Source organism: Corvus moneduloides, chromosome 3 (genome assembly GCF_009650955.1).
Source record: "Corvus moneduloides isolate bCorMon1 chromosome 3, bCorMon1.pri, whole genome shotgun sequence".
NCBI lineage: Eukaryota > Metazoa > Chordata > Aves > Passeriformes > Corvidae > Corvus > Corvus moneduloides.
The window spans coordinates 28,969,032-28,993,585 of record NC_045478.1 but is presented as its reverse complement, the minus strand read 5'-3'; the positions used below and the strand labels follow the sequence as shown (position 1 = coordinate 28,993,585).

Sequence of the window (24,554 nt, the reverse complement as noted above, 5' to 3'; positions counted from 1 at the left end):
GCACACAGATTGATCCCCATTTCCCCTATAAGCGTATTTATATTCTCTTAAATACAGTAATGAAGGAATCATTTTAAAAAAAAACATGATTTGGGATTGCTTTCTGATTGTTGCACTGCTGTATGTCCCAACTCCTGCACTTTGCAGGATCCTCCCAGAGCTGTTAAACCCTTGGCATTTGATCTTTCTGAGGAACAAGAAAGGATAATGGCCCTCTTTCCCCTTATGACCATATTAGAGGAGATACAAAACCAAAATTGCAAGACAAAATTCATAAATGTGGGCTGAAGCATCCCACTCCCATCCACCCACCTAAATCCTTTCTTCAGCAACTTACTCAGCTGTGCTAAGTCACCTTCATATCTGTAAGGTGAACCACCACCAGCAGCATGGAGAACACATTTGGAAAGCAGGTGGCAGGCTAGAATGGCAGCTGGTGACAGAAAAATATTGTGAGCTTGGTATTATAGGCAATGTTCTTTTTCATCATTACAATTCGTGTTCCAGATTAGTTTAGGGATTATTCTAAAATTTGGGGGCACTGGGGGGGAGAAGGATGGTGGTGTGATTTGGTTTTTCTGGGGTTTGTTTGCTTGTTTGCATTTAATTTATAGTGACCTACTACTGAATTCTATTCCTGTCCCCATATTTCAGGACAGCTAGGTCTTCACACTGTGTATATGTGCATGCATGGACCAGTAATGGTCACTTTTTCCTCTCACAGAAAAAGTGGAGCATTGCCAAAGAGGCACGGATGTAGCTTACAAATAATTTCTGTCAAAGTACAGTAGCTGTCAATACTTTCTCAATATATTTTCTCAGAGGGAACTTCTTTCTATTTTCAAATCATGTGTGTTCTTTTGAAGAGCAGAATCCTTGAGGGAACTGGATTTGTGTTCAAATATTTTCTCTGCTGAAATGAGATCTCTCCAGAGGTTTTGGTTGCTGTTTTGAGCTATTTTTATGTCTTGCTTTCACCACCCTGCCAGAAAGTGTGCAGTGCTGTTAAGCTGTAGACTCAGTTGCTATAGGGATAATGCTTTGATTTAAATAGAAACAGAAATATGCTGCATTAATCTTTACATTCTGGCCAGCAACAGAGCACAACTGCTGTGTTTTAACAAAACAAAGGGGAAGTACTTGAATAATAAAATAAAGAATATCATTTTCAAGGGACAATAATATCCCCTACTCTTTTATTTATGGGACAAAATCATAAAAAATAGAAAATTGCATATAACAAGATTGTCTGTGAGGTGTTATGGCTACTTCTTGTTGGTGAAGTAAGAAAAAAGTGTGTCTTGTGTGCTGTTTGAACAGAACAATCAGACAAAATGGAGAGGATTCCGTCTGCTAAATGTAAGCACATAGTGTCACTTTAGACACTCCTGGGTAGATGTTTGGCCATCAGCTGCTGCTTCAGAAGAGCTTGGGACTTGAATTTTCTGTCATATCTCCAAGCTTCATGTGGATTTCTCAGTACTCTATAGCTTTCAAAGAGCAATAGCCACTCAGATTTCAGAAATTAAATCATACCCCATATGTGTGGGGTGCCCCATAAAAGGAGCTGCTGTAGTCTCGTTATTGGGCTAGATTCAATTAAAATAAATTTGCAGTGCAAGGACAAAATCAATCTGTAACACAAGGACATACTTTCATACTCTATAAGAGAAAAGACATTTACCTGTTTAATTGTTTTGGTTTAAAACAATACAAATTTCTGTTTTGGGGGTGAATTTGCTATCTAAAATTTTTATCCAATTTGCCTTATTTAATAGGACACTTTTGCAGCATTCCATTATTCTCTTTGTTTAGACACAGTTGATTGTCTTCCAATCTCATTTTCTTCAGGCTCCATTTTTACCTCCTAGCCTGAAGATAGACTGTGTTTTGTTAATGCTCTTTTTTTTCCACAGCGTGAATTTAAAACCACTCTTATTTAGGGATCTCCTCCTTTCCTCAGCATCTCTCAGTTCCACTACAAAACAAATTCAAGAACTATATCCAGAAATCTCCAGTGGACTGGGCAGCCTGATGGGGCCAATACATGCCAATATGAATTTGAGATGTCCTGCACTATCTGAGATTCTTATATGATGTTGAAAAATGTTTCAGTTCCTCCTGGAAAAGTGGTTGGCGGTCCGACAAGATACCCTAAGAAGTTTCAGATGTCACTAAACATCTGCCTAATCTCAGTTGGTCTAACTAATTAGATAAATGAATTAAGCCTCTGATCTCCATTGAGTATATGCCCATCTTACATATAGAATCCCAAATTCAGGTGTCAGAATGGGCAGACCTGAACACCTCCTTTTCTGCTATAAGATACTTGTTTGATTTGACACCACATTTGCATAACTGTGGGAAATTCCATATTTGCTAGCATTGAAATGACATTTTAAACAATATATTTTCTATATTTAGTAGAAGAATGGGTTTTGTTTAGTTTAGGATCTAAGTAAACTTTCCAATTCTTTGCAAATCCTTTAGGACCTTTAGTTATTTCCTTACAAAGTTCAAGAAATGCTTCTAGTTTGATCAGGATTTTGTGTAGGAACAAACAGACACATTTCTTACATAATTCATGTGTAAGGTTACTCTTCATGAATTTTTTTAATGTTGCCTGAATTTTTGTAAAAATTTTGTGTTTTGGTTCATAACCAACAGTGACACACACTTGTTGTCCTTGGTTATGTAGAAACTGTGTTATTTGTTTGAGAGCTAATTTTGGCTTTGGTGAGGGACTTCAAACCTGAAAAACCATTCTATGAATACTGCATGACACTGTTAAGCATTTGACAAGAAGCAAAGAAGAAAAAGCCATTAAATTAAACAATCCTTGATCTTCCTAAATACTAATATGTCAGAACTTGAAGTGGTTTTTGAATTTCCAGAATTGAAAATGAGTTTCTTTTGCATCCTGAGCTGGCTGAATTTGCCCTGTACATACTCTGGAGTGCATCCTATTAAGAGTCCTTTGCAAAACTAGGAGATTCAAGATTATACAGCTAGTTTTCAGACACACTATCAAAGTTGTATTTGAAAGCCTTTCTATCCTTTCCCACCTAAAAATATGCTTTAAAAAAAAAAAAAAGACAGTTTGGTGGTTGTTCCTGAGATACTGGTATCTGAAGTATAGAAGAATCAATTTGATCCATGTTCTTCAAAACGCCTGAAAATAGGAAATTGTGTTGCAGTGACATTATCTTCTAAGACACATAAACCTTCTCCAGGCAAGCTAAATGTGTAGGATCCTATCACAGTCAGTGGAGATCCAGGCCTTTCCAGTTGTCTAAACACTGGCATTCTAATGGCACAGGTCCTGGGATACCCTTCTGGTCTTCATAGGAGCGCAGAAAAGGAGGACTCCAGAGGAGCACAAGTCTTCCACAGTTCTTCTGTCTTATCTGCTGGCTCACACGTCTCTCAGACACACCATGGATCAGGAGGCAAATACAATTAGTCTGTGTTGAGGCATTTGAATGCAGGGCTTTATCATTAGGGTCATGCATGTGCTGGTTTGTGGGATGGATAGTGCTCCAGTTCCTGAGACTCTTTCCACTGGATTGTCGGTGATTGAGAGACAGGACGTAGCTTGATGCAAGCAAAAGCCTTTTATTGTTTCTACAGCATGGCTTATATACTCTTACAGCCTTCAGAGAAAACTTTCCACTACCTTAGTAAAAAACAGCAACATTCATGTTTCCTAGCAACATTGATTAACTACCATCTTTCATGATTTCTCTTAAGCAAAGCACAATGTAATACATAACGTTCCTTCTACTCAATCCTTCAATTACTTGCCTGCCGTTCCCATGACTTCTAGCCCACTAAGGTCAAGATATCCACACCTGCGGTACTTGCTGCTCGACTTCCCCACTGCCTCTCCATACTGGTTCATCACTGATTACCGTATGAGCTCAGGCAGTTACTCAAGGCTCCTATTGCCTAAACTTGAGCATTCAGTGGTCTCTGTCAGAAACTTGTCTCCCTGGCCAAAAGCTGCCTCTCTCATATACCTCTAGGGCAACTGGAAGCCAGCTGGGCACCTGATGTAACATAAAATTAACTGTCTTGATCTCAGAATGAATCTCACCTCTTATACCTAAAGAAATATAAGAAGCATCTGGATTATGCTGTTAGTCATACAATTTACTTTTAGGTAGTTCTGCAAGGAGCAGGGAGTTGGGCTCAAAGATCCCTATGAGTCCCTTCCACCTGGATGTATTTTGTGATTCTGAGTGAGTCTTTAAATCCCTGAGAGTCAAGTCACTAGTGCAAGCTATTGGGCTCTCCTGGTCTGGAAAAACAAGCAACCAAAATCAAGAAGATATAGAGAAAACTAGACCAGCATGGCAGGCTGCACGATGGAAAAGATTTGAAACATTGCCTTTTCCTTTATCTCTTTAAAGATTAGGAAATTTTGGATCTAAGCTTCTCAATACCAGTTGAACTTGCTTAGGCGTGTTAAATAGGCTTCATTTGTTGATAGACCATTGCCACTGTAATGGCCAGAAAACATGGTCAGCTCTGTGCAAATGATTTTCAGTTAATTTAAAAACCTGACTTCTCTTAGGTCATAAAAGACAAGAATTAAAAGAAATGTAAATGGATATATGCAGACACAAGCCAGGGAAAGGGGACGAACCCTCATGTGTGATGCCCAAGAGCAGCAGCATCAGCTCCAGCAGCCTCCCTTGTGGCACAAGGAAGGGGCACTGCTGTTTGCACTCAGGGAGTTAAATCATTTCCCCTTCTCAGTATCTTTCATGCATCAAAGCATAACATTTATAGCTGGGACAGAAAGCATTCTCATGCTGACTTTGATGAATTGAGGTGCTTTTGCTTTTGCAAGGTCCTGTCCTCTCTTCCCCTTCATTCCAAATAGCTGTTTATCACTCTGAAGGGTTTGTTGGCTGTGCTTTGTCTACATGTTGTCTGATCTGAAGGTTTAGTGAAACAGCGGTTTCACTGGCTCCTCATTATGTTTTACCCAGAAACAGTGGGCAGATTAATGGAGGATATGTAGTTCAGTCAGTGCAAAGAAAAATTCAAGAGTTTCCACAAAACAAAAAAACCAAAAAAATATGAACCAATCAAAACCCAATCAAAATATATGAGTTTTCATTCTTAGCCTTGGGAAAAAAAGCTTCCAGGGAAAAATCCATAAGTGTTTTTATTCAGGAGGAAAACTTTTTAATCATAAAGTGATACTAAATGCTAGCATAAAAATAGGTCTAATATATTTAATTTTAACTATTTAGTAAGGAGGGTATTTTAAACATCAATACCAAGTGTATTCTGTATTCAAAAATTTCTATAGAATTCATACTAATTTTAAATTTACAAGTTAGTGTGAATTTTTTACATTTGTTCCCCAGCCTAGATGAAAGAAAGGCATAAAGAGTGTCAGACATTAACAAGTCCAAAGATTCAGTCAGTTTAGAAAATTTACTTATGGTATAGATTTACAATCATAGATACATGAAACCCAGATTGCCACATCTTTCATGGTCAGATCCACTATCCTCTTTTCCATCAAGTGCTTCAACAAACCTACACCTGATATGCCAGTTATAAGAATTTAGAAAATTAATAATGACTAAGTGATAGGCAGTTGCTGACAGGCTCCTGTTAGTAGCTAAAATTTCAAATTGTTAGCAATTCCTTTATGCTAGTTTTATTTTTATGACTATTTTTTGCTGCTTACCTTTCCCTTTTAATGTCTGCTTTAACTCCTACTTTATAAAGCCAAGGCCTTTTGGAGTTATTTGTAGAGCAAAACTCACACACAAAAGCTGCAAGCCTCTTTCTTATTTTTTCTTTACAGATGTAAATATTGTAATGTTAATATTTAAAATAAAATGTTTCCTATTAAGTACATTTTTCTTTTATAATAAAATGAAAATACCAAAAAGTTAAATTAAGGACTTGTGTGGGAGCCCAGAGTGCAGAGAATATTTCTCTGCCTGTTTTGAGGGGTTTCACCCCCCTGAACAACACAGCTTTTGACCTCTGTCCGTGGAAAAAACTGCCTATTCTTAGAGAAGAACTAGAAACTACACTAGTGTAAATTAGGTGATAGACTACTATGTAAGATTGTCACTGGGTGAAAAATATAGAGGTTTTGGGTTTGTTAATGTAGTAAATAGAGCAAAAAACATCAAAATGGAGGATTGTTGTTGTTCTCCAAACCTCCTTCTTCTTCTTCTTCTTCTTCTTCTTCTTCTTCTTCTTCTTCTTCTTCTTCTTCTACTACTCCATATTCTGCAGTAACAGTAGTTTGGGATGATTGGATGAAGAATTCCGCAGTTCCTGGCTGTGTTACTAAATAATTGGTAGAAAAGTAAAAATAATGTACATTTTTAATAACCATTGGTTGATTTACCTTTAAAAAGGCAGTGTAATCTTGATAGTTTGGCTTTCTCCTGTATTCTCTGCTTTGTGCTATGTCTGGATCACTCTAGTGACTCTGTTTCTCTGATAAGACTTAATAAACGACTCTCAAGAAGCAGCAAAGGCTGAGAGTCCCATTTGTCTCTGGAACTCCTGGCAAGGACTTCAAAAACTCTCTCCCATCAGGAGAGGTTTGATTACGGCACAATCAGTGTCAAACTTCGTTAATACTCTTTTTTGTTAACCATTTTGGATCACGTTATTAAATATAGGTATCCAGACTTGAAAGTCTTGATTAGATTGCTACTGACATGTTGATTTCTTTTGATAATACTGTTGCATTCTTTCGTTTCACTTGCCCTGTGTAGCTGTGACTGCCTCACTGGATGGAAAGGTGCATTTTGCACAGAAACTGTGTCAGTGTGTGAACCTGAGCATGATCCTCCGCATCTGTGCCAGCAAGGCAGTACCTGTGTGCCACTGCCTAATGGCTACACATGTCACTGTCCTCTTGGAACAACTGGTACCTACTGTGAACAAGGTATGTCAAATGCACAGTACATTGTACACACAATTACGTGATGTAAAACCACAGCATTTTGCAATATATCAATTAAATGTGGCATAGAGACACAAAGTACAAAATAGATTTAAGAAAGTCATGCTTCTGTTAGAAAAAGTAATTTAAAGCTATGAGTTGTTAGATATTTTTCCTTACTCTGCTTATTTTAAACACCATTTTTTCTTTCCGCTTTTTCGAATCATTCAACCAAGTTCACAAGCATGATTTGTCAGACACCAAGGGGACAGGAAGCATTGCAGAGCAATGTTATATCAATTCCCAAGCTCACCATAATGAAGTATGATGGGAAATACACTTGAGATTTCAGTAGTGGTGCAGAGGAGGGAAGCATCTGGGACCTCATCCAATTTCTACTGATCCTGATGAAGAGGTTCCTGTTGACTTCACAGGCTACTGGGTAGGGATGCACTGATAACGATGATAAAAGATGCAAACATCACTGTAAAAATCTGCAAGTGATTATTCTCCCCAGCTTTCTTTCAACATGTCACCCTCAAAATATGTCCTCAGTTTGCAGGTTTTGCATTTCTTACCCTCATGTAAAGGAGTCCTTTATTTTCTTCTCTGAGAGATTGCACAAATGAATATTCAACAATGTGGATACACAGGTGCTACAAGCTCAGAGACTTTTCCTGCAACTGCCCAAAGTGCCTCTGTGTGTAAGGAAGTGTTGAACAGTCCACGCCCTCTGTTCCACAGCTCTTAGATTCATGTTAATTTTGTACAAATTTATGTCTTCCTGTTAGGAAGCTTTCTGTACAACTTTTGGAGAACTCCAGTTACTGTTAAATAGCTGCCTTTCCAAACTGCCTGTCAAGATCCAGCCTCTCTTGTTGTGTGAGTTTGAAGCACGAAACTGACAAGCTGAACTGCATTTGACCTGATTTGCAGTCCTCACCCTATAGATGGATAGTTTTAAAATCCCATTACACGTGGAATTGGTAGGCTCAAATGAAAAAGAATATAGCTTCTGGAAAGTTACTGTTGAATTCCTTATTCCATGTAAGAATGTGCTTGCTTTATTGCTTCTGCTGCAACAACTGTTCAAGGCTCTTTATATGAACTTTCAATTTTGAATTCTCATTTCAAGTGAGGTTCTCAAAAGCAATACCATCTGGATTCAGGATACTGATCATCAGGACATGTGCTATATATAAAGCAGGTAATTAATCAGGTAAACACTCCTGTGTTTAGGTTTCAGAATACATTTGGATCTTCTTATGATGGCCACATTACCAGTACAAGACTTATATTGGAGCAAGAGAAAATTGTATTTCTTACAGATTGTCTTCCTTTTAGTAATTCTTCACCTGGTAAACACATTAGAGGGTTCCTCTCTGTATTATTTAAAAGCTTTCCATTTATGAATAGGTACTATGGATCCTGACCAAACCTTTTGCCCTGTATTTCACCTTACTCTGTGGCAGAGTAATGAATTATCATGAGATTTTTCAAAGAGCAGTTTGCACTTTTAGAGGGTGGCAAATTGCTAAAAAACAGCTGCTTATCAAGATTGAATATCTCATCTCTAGATTAATGGTGGTTATTGGAGCCAAAAGAAAAAGAGACAGAGAGCAAAGAACAGCCCAAGGGACTGGGAGAAAACAAAGGATAATTAAAGGATGAAGACTAATGAATGTACAAGAAAGAAGGAAAAAAGTGTGAGAAGAGATTTATGAGGCAAAAAAAGCACAGAGTAGAATAACAAAGGGTAAGAACAAATAGGGATTTACCAGATAATAGCAACTGGTAAAGACAGTACAACAGTATGGTTTGCAGAGGAACAGCACAGGTGAAGTGAATAAATGGGGCAATAGGGGTAGAACCACAATAATAAACAAGAGTATTCTGAACACAATTATTAAGGGTACTCAGGCATAAACTGGAAATAATCAAGCACTAACTTGTCTGGCAAACACTAAAAATGTTTGAGGTTCTTTATTAACTATGTACCTGAGAGATGAGAGATGAAGGCATATGAGCAGATGAGGACAATGCTGTTTTTAACTGTGATGTGTCCGGCTTAGAGCATCAACTCAAGCCATCAAGGATGCAGTGACTGTCAGCACAGACATAGGGTACATTATGGTTAAGCTTTAGATGTCAGAGCCAAGAAACAAGAGTGATTGTAATGAAATGGGAGGGAAGTGGAGGATTTATGCAGGAGTCTTTTTCGCTTGGTGTTAACATTGCCATTTGGACTCAAACCACTTCCAAGACTGTTCGTGACACGTGAAGCACCAAATAATGCTGTTCCACTGGTTTGAAAAGGTCACAGCTGTGACAGTAACACAGCAAAGCCAGCCCAGCTCCTGAAGTGCATAAATGGCAACCGAACATTGCCATGATCTGGCACAGTGTCAATTCTTAGTTAGCACTCCCATAACCACAAGGATGAGGAATATGGGAGAGTAGTTTATCTAGGGTTTCTTTAAAAGTAGCTATGTTTTCCACAACACCAAAACATGATGCTAATAAAATCTTTTGGTCATTTGACTTAAAAGTTTGCAACTGAAGTACCAGACAATTCTAATTTGCCTTCTGATTAAGAAGTGAAGCTTCAGCCTGGAGCAGCATATAATTTAGTTATTTCAATAACACACAATATTCAAAACAAACAAGAGTTTCCAGTAGTTTGTCTGGGTAGTCTCCTGCATGGCTTTGTATGCCACATTCCAGTTTATTCCACTTGTGCCAATGAATACCTTTGTAATTAGATGTCTCAAAGGGTTTCTGAAGAGGGAGAAGTCTCTAAGGACCTGTTTTTTTCAGTTTCCCTGCAAGTATATAGTAGACCTGTTAGATTCACTGTGATTATTACTGTGAGAAGCAGTGGCCAAGACCAAATGTTGAGGATGATTCTTCCTGAGAAAGAAGGAACACCCTTTTGCTGCAGGTAGTTTGATTATACAGGACACTGTTACATACGTGAACGCACAATATCTTTTACATAACTAGTAATTATTAAGAGATGTGAACATTAAAATTACAGACATTATCCATAAATACCATCTGCAATTATATTCTAATCTCTACTAAATTCTATTTTAGCAACTTATTCCTCTCATAAGAACCACGTCTCTGTGTGAGGCCAGTAATCCTGTCTCCAGCAGTGGCCAATAATGGAGGTTTAGAGAAAAAATTAACACAGCAACTATATCCAACATCTCCCTGAAGCACGCTTTTAATATCTAAACATTTATGGCTTACTGTTCGGGTTTTTTTCTTGCCATTTATCTTAATGGATTAAATCAAGTCTCTAATCTTGGCATAAAGAGTATCACTAAAGGCAATTAAAAACTTAAACAAAAATAAATTTTAAGTCAGTAAAGTTCCTCTGACATTCCATTACACATTGAGATATATTTACACGTAAGATAGAGTTTCTATAGGTACTAAGTGTATTTATTTCCCAGATAATTTAGTAGAGGAATGAAGAAGACCTACAACTCCAGATTAAGTTAATTGTGAGATAATAGAGACTGATAATGTTCTTATTTCAGGGGACAGCAATGTAATATTTGAAAGATTCTATAGATGGCACTATTGGAGAACATTTGCCAGTGGTGAAAGTAAACAGGGTTTTCATCACAGTATTTCTACGAATTTGAAATTATTCAGCAGTCTTCTTTCGCAGGAATAGTTTGTGCCACATACGTTCATAAAATCCATTATGATATTTTTTCTTGACTTCAAGGCATGATAACAGAATGCTACTGCCTTTTTCACAAAGAAACAATTTAATAAATAGATTTCTTCAACTGTATATTAGCCTCTGAATTCCATAGCTACAAATACTGCCTGTCAATGTACAGTTCTTGAAGAACTGAAAGAAATGTAAAGTTTTCATTGTTCCGTCCTTGGTTTAATGAGATACTTGTCAAGCAATAAAGCCATTTCCCTGAAGAACAAAGGGCAAGCAACTTCCTTGAGCCATGTTTATTCAGCTCAAGTCAATTTTCTAGATATTATTTTGATGTCAAATTCTATTATTTTGATATAAAAGTACAGAAAATTTTTGAAAATACCTGATAAACTGACAGGAAAAAAAACCCTGACTTTTGAAATAATTTTTACTATAAATATTTTTTACTTTCTACGTAGTATAGAATGTTACTTGACATATTTTGACTACTATTGTAACACAAATTAATTCACAGTATGATTTAAATCAACTTTTACAGGAAAAGATACCTTATATACACAGTCAAGCACACATACATGTACACGTATGTTGGGTTTACCTGACAATGCAGTTAGACTTGCATAGTCTATTTCATAGCTATCATTTGGAAATTTTTGTTTCTATGTTTAACCATAATGACAATTTATTATTGAGTCACAGTGACTATTGTCACTATTGTCTTTTAGTCATTTAAGCAATGCCAATCCCATCAAGCTTTGTTTCCATTGATATTTTTTGAAAACTTGTGGCAACATGAGAAAATCTTTAAATAGTAACTACAGCATTCATGTCCTATAAGGATAAAAAGTGTTGTCTAAACTTTACCTGAAAAGCAATCTAAGCTTTCAGCTTTATCATTAACAGTCCAGTAAACTTAATATTCATGGCAAGCACAAGGGAACATGCATTTGTAATATTTATCTGTATAATTTAAAACACCAAGTAGAATAAAGTGAGTTACCTACTTAAATACATCATATATAAATGCAAGTGGGAGTCATGCATGATAAAATGAAGGAGATGATAATACCCTCACACCAAGTCAGCCATGTCATCATGGAATGTGATGTTCCAATAAAAATTCAATCATCTACTTACTATTCCCTCCAGTCACCCAACTGAGTAAGAACAAGATACAGCCAGCTAACTAGCACTTAGCAGGATGACTCTGAAATTACTTAGACTTCCTCTATGAGCATGAATGATTTGCTGGAAATGTGCTTGCCGCCCTACTTTGTGAAGGTTTTCAGAGTTAGTCAGGTAGGTAGGTAGTTAGCTAATGGTGGGAACTAGTTTTAAAGGCAAAGCAACTAGATTTAGGTGTCTAAATGTGAGTTCAATATATAAGTTCCTATTATGAGCCTAAAGATATGAGCGCATTTCTCAGCCCGGAGGGATGGGGCTGGTGTCTGGTCTCAAAGACAGCTTTGCAGAGGAGCCCCAGCAGGAGTTTCCTCCTACATTGCTTGAGGAGTAACTTCAAGTACCCCTTGATCGTGTGCTGAAATTCACTGCAGCAGCATCAATATCCACTTGATCTGGACCCTGACTCACAGACTAATTTGCAGGCTTGACCTTAACACCTGCCTCATCACTGTGGAACTGATGTTTCACTTGCTCAAGCTCAGCTAGCAGGCATGGGGACTTGGGAGGCTTGATCAGGCTTTACCAAGTGAAAAATGAGCCAGACATGGATTTTTCTATGTCTTTTGTTATTAGGTCCTCACTCCTTTGAGCAGTGACTCACATTTCCTTTCCCATTCTTGTTGGAAGCTGGAACAGATTGCTCAGAGAGGCTGCAGAGTATCTGTCACTGGAGATATTCAAGAAGTGTCTGGACACGATTCTGTACAATGTGCTCTAGGATGACCCTGATTGAGCAGAGAGGTTGGACCAGGTGATCCACTGTGGTCTCTTCCAACTGTGCTGTGTAGCATCATCAGATACTAGTATTCAGCTTAGAAAACCGAGCCATTAATCGGATACAGAACGGAAGGATTTGTTTAAATGCCTGTTGCACTTACAAGGCATCCCGCGGTGCTGGGTGTTCTAGTGAGTAATGCAGCAGTTACACAGCACAGGTCCTACCAATTTAGCTTATAGGATCAGCACAGGCATCCATTTACCTCATTTGTTTTAGCAGAGTTTCTTGGGAGTAAGCATATGTAACACAGGTGTTGTCTTGCGCAAGTTTAGCTGAACAACTTGTTTTCTTAGGTGAAAAAAAGTTTGCTGCCTAGAAAACAGCATTAGAGTACCTCAGCCTATGACGTGTTAGCTTTGTGTATGCCTGCCATGAAAGCAAATTGAAAAGCTTAAATTGTCATATTCTTCACCTTAAAAGTTTGTCTGTCTATAGAAACAATTTTGCAAAAATGAAATTTCATACTGCTCACCTCTGTGCACTGTGGCTGAGTGAATGCATTCTGGTTTGGGATATGGGTGCACATATGGGTTCCATGCACCTGTCAAGTCAGATTTTTTTCCATGCATATCATCAGTACTTGCAAGATCTACAGAACATTTACAAGAAAATTGTAAATCATTCTAGTACTTCCTATAGTTACTCCTGCTGCATTGTGGCAAAATATGTTACTTTCTGACACTTGTAAGATATATTTACTGGAAATAAGCCTACTTTTTAAGGATAATGAAAATAAAATATTTGCATCTTAGAAGTTTCAGAATGAAGTATATTAAATAGAGTATTGTATTTGATATCTATAAATCAGGATAATACCTCCTTAGTAAAGAATTCTGACATCTGTTGCTGAAGCTGTGGGTCTTATTTTTTAATACTCTATCTGTAATAAGAAACCATGGATTTAATTCTTTCTCTGAGAGATACTATAAAATCACCTTTTATCCTTGTTCTCTTTCTCTGCTTCAAGGCTTTTTATCAAAGCAATCTTCCTTTCTTCCAGTGACAAGCAGTGTAGCATTTCAATCCTGCTGATTTTGCTCTCACACTAGTCATTGTCCAGGCTTCCTCCATAAGCAGCAAAAAATTAACTACATTGACAAAGTAAACTGAATCTGCCATAGAGACTTTTGGATACCTCATTATACACTTTGCCTAAGGCAGCCTTTTAAGCAGCAGCATATTTTCATGTAAGATTGACCACTGTGGCACAGTTCCTCCACATGCAAGTCTCACTGTACAAAAATCTGATAGGAGGAGACTGATTTACAAATGATGCATGAAGAAAAAATGTCTATGTACAAAATGAATTCTTATTACTGATTTATTTTTAAATATGAAGACATCAGTAAAGTAAAGATTTTATCTTTAACTACTAATGGAGGGCCTTATCTACTGAAAAGGAATCCATATGGAATAATAAGTATTACTCTGTCTTTTGTCCCTGATAGTGTTTATAAGTTCTAGTGATGTAAAGTACATCACCAAATCTGTTTAGCAAGTTTTATTACTATTTATCTTCCAGGGTAATTGCTATTCTCAAAACTACTTTTATTTCTGTCAAATTTTGAGTATAGATGCCAGGAACTTCATACCTTTGACATTATGTAATATATTCCTACAGACACTGCCTAGCCTTGATAGGATGCGTAACAGCTATTACGATACTCAGGATGGGAGTGATTTGAGAATATATATATAGATGGAATAACAGCTCATCAAAAGCCTGATTCTGATCATTCAAGCATTTAATAATCCATTATAATTGATATTCCAATGATTAAAACTTACTTTTAGACGTACTGAGATTTTGTGCCATCAAATCCATGTACCTTCCTCAGAAGTATTATCTGTAATCTACTGGGGAATTAATAAAAAGGTCAGCTGTGCAGTCACTGCCCATCCAAGAGGCATGGTCAGGTTTTGCTGATAACAGGTGAGAGATCTGGATCCTGTATAATGATGCACCTGCCTGCTGGACACAGTCCACCAGGAACACCTTGAACCCTATTCTGAGGGAGGTGGTGTGACAAATAGACAAATCACAAGAGCTTGCAGGATGCTGGCTGTATTCCAGCCTAATAACTGAGGCCCATCTGTGATAGGCAGTGCAAGTTGCTGCTGAGTGGTGAGTGGGTTCACCAGCAGATGCTGTTCAGAAAACTTGAGTGTGGAAAGATAGCAAAAGGTATCTCGGAATGCGCTTCAAGGACATCCTGAAGGTATATTTGACTGAGAGCAAGTTAGTATAAAACTATGAAATTGGGAGCGCCAAAACAAGGAAAGATGCTGACCTCTTAGAAGGGAAACAGCACAGCTTCAGCTGGGAAACTGAGAAGTGAGGAGGGAACACTTACAACTCAGGCATTTAATACTGCTGTTTAACTAAATAGTAAAAAGGGTTTATCACACACAGGTCTAAATACACCCTGCACATCTAAGTAGCTTGATTTATTCCAGTGAACCCAAAAATACAGTAAACTAACAACTACATGATAATGAATTAGCTATTAACTAACATGATTGAAGAGATTATTTACAAGAGCATGTAGTTACAGGACAAGGGGGAATAGCTTCAAGCTGAAACAGAGTAGGTTGAGATTAGATATTAGGAAAAAAATCTTTTGAGACTGGTGAGGCACTGGAACTGATTGCCCAGAGAAGTTGTGGATGCCCCATCCCTGAAAGTGCTCAAGACCAGGTTGGAGTGGAAGGTGTCCCCGGCCATAGCATAGGAGCTGGATCTAGATGATCTTTAAGGCACCTTGCAAGACAACCCATTCTGTGGTTCTTTGATTCTGTGATAATTATATCTCCAATATGAAATGTTGTTACAGGGGGAAAAACTGGAAATGGTTTCAAGTCACATAAACAGTATAGAAAAGTATAATAATTTGTCAGTTGGCTGAAGGCAGTTGAACCAGACTGATTTTGTAGGGGTATATGAACAATCAGCACTGAGAGAAGAGGTAAGACATAATGATTAAGTTGTGTATAGCTCAAAAGTGTACACTCTATCTTCCCTGTAATTCTGTGTGTTCTCTTTCACAATAAGATAGGATGATTTGAATTATCAAACATCTCAGTATTATTATCCTAAAAACAAATTTCAGCGACAATTAATGAACACTTCCCACTTAAAAAAGTACATTCTTAGGACACACAAAGTACCTCATTACAAATACTAGGATTTTCCTCTGTATGGTGACGAAATAAATGTTTATTTTGACTCTTGCAACACTATCTTGCATTTAAATTTTTAAACAATGTGAAATTTACACTTATATTTATTTGAAAATGAATGCTAACAAAATCACATTTATTTTGCATTAGAACTGCAGCCTTGATTGTTGAGGAAAATAAGGCATCCAGAAGACAATGGCATTTATTTGCTATTATCTAAGTTTTGTTCTGTATCTAGGTTATTTTTATTCTGTGGAAAGGGAAGAATTGGAAGTATTATGTACAGCATTTAAGTACTATACAAAATAACTGGTCCATAATAATGCAGTCCTCCCAAAATATGTTTCAGAAGACATTTCCTCTTGTATTTTTCAGATATTTCCATTAGTGATCCATCCTTCAGAAATAATGACTCATCATGGATGTCATTTGCACCCTTTTATATCCGGCATAAGACCCATATTAAATTGCAGTTCCAGCCTCTCTCTCCAGATGGTATCCTGTTCTACACTGCACAGCGTTTGGGGACTCAGTCAGGTAAGGGGATTCCAGCTTGCTGCTATCATACAGCCAGGTACTTCTGTGAAAAAGGCAGTACATTGAAGCCATTCAGGCATTCAGTCTCTGTAACTCACTGCTCATGCTGGCTGGGTTTTATCATGGAATCATAGAATGTTAGGAGATTGGAAGGGACCTCAAAGATCATCTGGTCCCAAGTCCCCTGCCATGGGCAGGGACACCTCCCACTAGACCAGGCTGCTCAAGGCCTTATCCAGCCTGGCCTTGAACACTGCCAGGCATGGGGCATCAAGCCTCCCTGGGCAACCTGTTCCAGTGTCTAACCACGCTCACAGTGAAAACTGTCCTCCTAATAGCTAACCTAAATTTCCTCTCTTTCAGTTTGTACCCATTACTCGTCCTATAGTTCCTGACAAAGCCCTTCTCTGACTTCCTTGTAGCCCACTCCAGATCCTGTAAGGTCTCCATACAGCCTTCTCTTCTCCAGGCTCAGCAGCCCCAACTTTCTCAGTCTGTCTTTGTAGCGGAGGTTCTCCCGTTCTCTTACCAGGCCTTCCTCTGGACTTGCTCCAATAATTTCATATCTTCTTATGCTGGGGACACCAGAACTGTATTGTACAGTTGTTTTGAACTGTGAATAATTAGGTTCATAAGAAAAGAACATGCAAAATCAACGTTTTAGATTAGTCCAAAGCCAGCAAGTACATAATGAACTTATTTAATGGTTCAGGAAAGCACTTCACCCTGAAAAGTGACCACGGACAGCTTCTTATAAGCTACACTAAGATTTTCAGTTTGGGGGGCTGGCCCAGTGTTTTAAATGACCAAAACCAAAGCAATATAAAAACTGATCAAACAAGTGAAAGTAAACAGAGCGAATGAGGCTTCTCAGAAGTGTAGCTTTTTATTATATAATGTTGAAAAGTGTGCTGGTGCAGCATGTAAAACATCCAAGTTCTGCATTTCCCAGATATGCAGAGTGACAAATAGATCTAAATAAAATATTCATAGAATTATTTTAAACTTTACTAAGTTAACATTCCTAAAACTTCATGTCAAGAAAACATACTTTGATAGTGTAAGTACATCCTAAAATTTAGTCTTTAAGGTGTACATTTTTTGTAATTACTTTATTACCATACTCAATTGCATTTACATGATGACTTGCACATTTTCAAACAGAAGCATTATGTGTCATCCATAACATCATCTTAGACAAAAAACAAATTAACTATTGATCATGTATTTTTACATTCCTTTGTGCAAAGTCTAAAGCTCTGAGATATTTCAATAAACATACTCAGGCACAAATTAATATTATCACACACATGCCCAATGTACCAACACCTTATCGTGTACACAGATGTTTCAACAGATTGACAATGCATCATACACTGCTGGCACCTCCAGTTTGCCTTACTCTAATTGCAACCACATACAGAGAAGAAGCTTCAAAGAAAAATATATGGAGCATCTGTAATAAAAATACATGTATTAGCAAAGGGCTCTTTCTTCTACAATCAATCTTTTATAATTCTATCCCTTACAGGCCAAGTTCTGAGATTCTTGGTGAATAGTTCTCTCCTGCACAAACTAAAGCATTACATGGGCCATGAAAAATAGAAGAGAGAAAAGAAGGATCTTTCTCAAAAAGTATAGTCAGAGGTCATGGAAGCAGCTAGCATATAATGAAATTAAGTGTCTCTTTGGAAGCATCAAAGAGAGTGCTAAGTATGTTTAACTTGGGCCAGGAGTGGTTTAGTTCAAGCATGCCCTCATTCTATTGCCATTCCTGAGTGTTTCGTTTGCACAGGAAGGAATACTTTCTTTCAATCTCTTTCTAGAATCATAGCAATTCCATTTCAAAATAAAATTCATCTTATATAGAGTAATTTATTTACAAATTTCTCACTTCCACTTTCACTGTCCTCAAGTTTTGAAAAATTTAGGAAAAGCTAATCGTCTGGCTTTTTATATTTGCCTTCATATAATCCTGTCAAATCCAGGCAGAATTAGATTGATGAAAGACTCAGAAGTATTCTTAGCAGCCAGCAGATGAGATAGAGCTTTCTGTTGAGGATTAGTTTAGAAAGCATTTTAAATAAAGCTTCTTCTACACAGTTATGTAAAATTTAATAAATTAATTGCTGAAATCACAGGATTTTGTTTCTAAAACTCCTTTTTAATAGGAAACAATTAGAAATTTTTTTCCTTACTAGCCAGTGCTGTTTTCTTAAAAGAAATGAGCTGACTATGAAGCTAATTTAGCAATGATACTGAGTAGCACAGTTATATATCAGCTTGGTTAGTCACCCATGTAAACACTACACTGGGACTTTTCCTTCAGGGGCATGTCCCATCAAATAATCCTCCCATCATTAAAAATAAAATCACATCTTTAGTAGGTGAAGAAAAAAACATGAGACTTCTGCTGAAACGTTTTCTTCCAGCTTTGTTCTTTCCAAAGAACATTACAGAACTTTCTAGAAAGGGTAAGTCTCCTTACTTTAAAGTTGATCTGCCAGTTTCAGCTTCTATTCCTCTAAAAATATCACTACTCCAGTACACACATTTAAACACCTCACAAACTGGCATGAAATGGAAAACATCCTGTGAATCCATTAGCATAATTTCCTCTAATTGCCAGTCATCCATTTTGTTGCTTTGCCAACTCCTTCCGAATTTGCCTCATGACTTTAAGTCTGGTACTACCGATTTCTGCAGGCCCTAAGAATATAATTTCCAAAGGCTGGCAAAATTTATGTGGCTAGTAATATTAGTAATAAGCTGGGGATATAACCCAACCCAACAAGTGAGCTGAGTTCAGAAACTTGAAGATAGAATTACAAGGGGATTTTTTTTCCCCTCTGACTACTTGCTCTATGCACTGCTTCTGGGCAAGGTCTCTGCAAATATTACGGAACTCATGTGGAGTCCAGCATACTGTCTGTAGAAGGCCAGCTCACTTCACATTTTCTCAAGGGCAGTGTATCCTATTTTTACCAATGAAAGCATGAGACCCCTAATGATTAAACAGCCTTTAATTCAGACAGGGCTTGCTGGATGCCCACCAAGTGCTTGAAGAATGTATATAATTCAGTCCATTTACACAGCAACCCCTCTATATACTTGGAGGCCTTGGCACTCTGGGTAAAAGGCAGTTTAGAAGGAGCCTTGTTTTTTTGTTGAGTCATAGCATTACTGAAACTTTACCTTTGTTAACAAAAGTGGAATGTGCCGTAGACTGCCTGCATTATTCCAGAGTTCAGGTCAGGGTGATGGAAAGGTTTGCTCCCCAAAGAGATGAGAAAGAACAGCCATGCTAGGTGACTAAGAATGAAGTCAGGTTAATAAACAGAATGGGATGACTCATGCTAAATTTAACACTCACATTTGCAACAGCAGTTCTCTGTCTCTCTTTAGCCAGATGATGTTACCTACCTGGTTTGAAAAACCTGAAAATTTTAACTCCTGATATTTAAGGCATTTCAGTTTATAAATCTATAACATGAAAATAAGAGAATGCCAGTACAAGTGTGTGATGTCTGTATGATTTTCTAAAACATTGCTTATGATGAAAACTGAATCATGGAACTGGACTAAAATCTTTTGGAAATATTCAGAATTTCTAGAATACCCAAAAGGCAGGAGTGTTGTTTCCCTAATCAGAAAGAAACTGATTATTCACCCACTTTTAAAACAAGAAGTTCAGTGGTTAGAGTCTTTTCTCTTTGCAGCCATATTTCCTTAGCTGACAGGGACATCATTTCTGCTTTGTTACTAGTTTTGGAATTATTTGTATGGACTAAATCAGCAGTGTAGGAAGCAGAACTGCCAGCCAGCTGTGTGACAGAACAGACATCCCCACTGTCTTGAAATCTGTTTCATATGAAATATTATTGTTACCCATTTGCCACTGGCAAGCAAAACAAAAAAGTTTGGCAAATTGAGGCTGCTCAAGGAAGGTGGCTCTTCCAGCTGCCAAAATGTGCCAGGTTAACAGTGGTGACTAAAGGAAGCACAGAAAATTTCTTCACAAAGAAGAAACACATTTTGGAAAGGTGATGCTGAATATTCTGACCTACAAATAGATAACTGCCCACGCCTTGCAGCTGCATGGGCATCACGGTCTGTAGGGTTGCTCTGGATCCCAGCTATGCCCTTCCTGCTATGGGATGGTGCTCCAAACTGAAGCTGGACTCTACCTATTGACACACTGATTTTTTACATGGTTTGAAAATATATAGGCTTGGCTTGACACCAGTTTTCAGTCTTGCATGAGCTGTGAGATGGAACTCCATACATGGAGCAGAATAAATTATAATCATCCATGAAAGCATATCCATGGGTAGCTCCTCTAAGTGTGCATTAGGGGTACTGGCTATGGTCACCCCGAGGTAAAAGATCAAGCTACAACAGCTGCAACAAGCTCCTTCACGTTGTCAGCCAGCTGATACCTAACTGCATGCACACACTCAGACAAGGGCAAAGACAAGGTTAAGGTTAAACTACTTAAAGGAAGGCAGTTTCAACCATGCTGACATATTATCAGCTAGCAATTAACAGCAGAAGCTGCAGAAGGGTGAGAATAAGGCTCATCTCTTCTCTGTTCTTCATTCCCTCATTCTATCCATTTATAGCTCTTCCTCTTCTTCCCTGTTTTCTCTCCTTGGCCTTGGGCCTTATTCTGGTGTCTTGGGGTGACTGGCTACTGGAAATGCTCAGGAGGCATGTCAAGGACAACTACCGGTCAGGTTTCCTCTCAGGTGGACACCACAGTGCATCATCTTCCTTGGCCACAGATTGTAGCCATTCAGTTGGAGGCTGATAGGGCTATTTCAACCCCTTCTAGATAAGAAAAGTTCTGCTCCTGGAAGAATATGTAAGGGGTGACAGGGTAAGAGGATGTGGTTCAGGTCCATGTAAAATCATACAGGAGAGCAGGATGAGAGGAAAACATGAAGAACAGAATGATGAAAAAAAAGAATGAAAGCAATGCGACCTCAGCTCAGCAAGGCAGGAAGGAGCAGTGAGCAGATACCTCTTGGAGCTGTGATGGTTATAGGATGCATCATGCCAACGCGAGGCAATAATACTGCTCAAGACACAGGCATTGCACTATGGTGGCTTAACAAGGTCAGTTTAGAGTGAAGATGAGCACGTAGCAGAACCTACAGTTCTGCTGAGTAAAAGGTTTCATTAACTGGGAATGATTCCCATGAATGTTACTGCTTATGAGAATAAAAGGTTCAAATGTTTGCTCTGCCACCAAGATGGCACCAATGATCAATAACAACTTCTGAAAAAAAAGGTGGAAGGAGAGTGGAGGAAATGCTACTCAATACCACAGTAATAGAAACTGGCATTCTGGGCTTGAGCCAGAGGGCAGAAGGGTGAGGTAAAACCAAGAGAAGGCAGAGACTGCAAACATACATCCAGAGATGCTGTCTCAGGGCTCCGAAACAACTAAAGGAACCAAGACTGTAGATATTCAGTAACCAGGAAACCACAGTGACACTCCTGGGACACTTAAGCTGCAGAAGCTGCTGAGGCACTGAGCTCATCAAAGCCTCTGTCCCCAGCTTAGCATAGAGGCTTCTGCTCAGTAACACAGGATGAGACAAAAGACAAGCAACACGTGGCTTAAAGGAACCTAGACCTTCAGCAGTCCCAGGAACTAATGTGAGTTTTGAGCACACAGGGAGCCTTCGGGGACGCTTGCATCTCTCTTATCACTGGACCATGATAAAAGCAGCAAAAAAGTGAACTGACTACAAGACTGCATCCACTACTTCAAAAGTTATTTAGAAGTATGTTCTGGAAGCTCCTTTGGCCATACAAACTAGTGGGAAATCCGTCTTAATTTGCAGTGGAGTGTAGGAAAAACCTCAGGTACTCTTTTAGTAGGTAATAAAGGCCTTGCCTTACACACACACACACCAGAGCACAAGGGTAGACTTAAGTCACTAAAGAAGAGAAGAGACCTTGAAACAGAAATGTTAAAAATACCATCCAGGATGCCATCCCAGCTCACAGTGCGTCAACCTGAGACCCTCTGACATTGTATTCAGCCCTTCTAGGAAATACATCCGTATTAGGCATATTTGGTAGTATAGGCAGTAAATGCAGAGATCTTTGCCCAACACAGCTGTGTAAATTGAATATTATCACATTTTTTACTCTGGTGATGCTTCTGGCCTGAATATGACACCTCCAAGTAGAGTGCAATATTCCTAGAATGCACTTCCAACTGTACCAAGTTTTGACAAATTATGATGTACACGAGTTTCCTATGGTAACATAGAAATATGGAGAGTTGATACTGCTTGAGCATGATCCCCTCTTTGGATGGGGGTATACAGACACACCTGCATGTCCAGATAAAGACTGAACATGGAAGGGCATTGTCACCATTTGGAAGAATTTAAAATTTGACAGTGTGACTAACCAATTTGTTGAAGAGACTTACATACTTTTTCAAAGTAGTAGCAAGCTGAAAAATTTTGTGATGCACTCAGAATTCATCCTAAGAAGACACTATCACAGATAATCCAGATCTCACAGTAGCAGTTGGATGTACTTACAGGAGACTTTTCATTAACTCCCACTTTTAGGAACTAACTGCTCAAGACACAGGGCTGACTAGGCTTCTGGGAATTCTGACATCCGATATGGCAGCTGGTGCGACTTGTGCACATAATAAAACCATGAAAATAAGGTTACAAAGAAAAATTCACACCTGCTTTGGAGTTCTGGCTGCTAATATGGAATAGAGACAATCCACTCTGAGGCAGAGCAACTTTGACATTCTGTCACTTGGTGAAAACCCTGAACTACGATTTGCAGGTAGAAGTGCTGTTTTATCTTCAGAACAGGTCTTTCCTTAAGGCAATACCTGCTACAAAATTCCCTTTCCTTGAGAAGAAAACAATCTTGTAGCATTTGGGCTATAAAAAACCACTTTTTGTTTTATTGAAACAGGGAATATGACAGGGGAAGGAAGGTGCATCAGAACAGAACTGAATGCTAGTAATAATTTTGTTCAACACCCAGAGTCTTGACATGTTGCAGTTTCAAGGCCCAGCTAAGCTACAACAGTCTATTTCTAAAGGAGATTCAACCTTACTGACACAGATTGCCTTACAGTTCCTTGCATCCAACAGGTTGGGCAAAGACTTGCATGCACAACAAAAGACTAACTGTGAGTGCCTACCTCAGGAGTCTCTGCTTTTTCTGTGACACCACTGATGGAGATGAATAGCCCATATTAGATGAGATGCTAATCTGAAAAGCCAGAAGCAAAGTTGTGTGTCCTGTGTGTAGGTCGTATTTTCAAGAAAGGGGGGACCAGCTATACAGTCTAGTGCTGGAAAAACTAAGCATGTCATCTCCTTCATGCTTAACAAAAGTAAACTTCCTCAGAAAGGTCTCTGGCCACAGGTTATATGAGACAGGTCTGAGCAATGATCAAACTGAAATAGTGAAAAACCACCCTGCTTCATTGTCTCCTACACCGAGACTGCCAAGAAGAGAAAATCAGTGGCAAGAATGACATCTGTTTAAACTGGTGATACAATTCTTATGATGACATTGGCCTGCACAGGCTCCAGCTGTGCAACTTGGCCCTCAGAGACAGGGAAGACGGAGATCCCTTGCTGAAAATGTTACTGGCTGCTAAAATGAAAAGGATCAAAGATAAGCTCATCCTTCACGTTAGGAGGAAGTTTCTTGGACACTGAACATACATCACAGTTGTAAGATGTTTTCAGCCAGTTGTCCCTAGTATTACCTATGATATGATAAACTTCATGGAGAAATACTGAGTGCACCCTAGGATCAACTTTCAGATCCTAAAATTTATCTCAGCACTCTGTTGTTCTTGCCAAAGACTAAAATGGCAAGCCATCTGTGAAAAGAGAGGGTCTAACCAGAGGAGTAAGAAAGTGCATCAAGAGCCTCAGGGAGAGTTGAAACTGGAAAGTAATTGTTTTGTTCATAAGGAGCAGAAGTTACTCCAATTTGAAGTGAGGCTTCAAATTTGTGCCAGAACAGAGTACTCAGCAATAACCTCTTTACACTGTAGGTAGCAGATTCAGTAACACAGATTTGCTCTTGAGATAAGATTAAAGATTCTAAAACAGACAGATCATCATCAAATGTGCAAAGCTACCAAAACCCTTCCCTGCGGGCCAGAAGTCTTGGAGAACTGCCAGCTTCTTTGGGTCTTGATTACAGGCCAGATGCAACAGCAGCCCTGGTCAGATGTT

The 24,554-nt window shown here is 38.5% G+C and overlaps 1 protein-coding gene across 3 annotated transcripts in view; it reads left to right on the top strand.

Annotated features, from left to right (window-relative positions):
• EYS (eyes shut homolog) overlaps nt 1–24,554 on the top strand; it is an 855,823-nt gene that overhangs the window by 827,488 nt on the left and 3,781 nt on the right. For all 3 annotated transcript variants that reach the window (XM_032104713.1, XM_032104714.1, XM_032104715.1), the window contains 2 exons: nt 6,765–6,937; nt 16,144–16,305. In XM_032104713.1, coding sequence (XP_031960604.1) covers nt 6,765–6,937; nt 16,144–16,305 — 335 coding nt within the window. The remainder of the gene's footprint in view (nt 1–6,764; nt 6,938–16,143; nt 16,306–24,554) is intronic.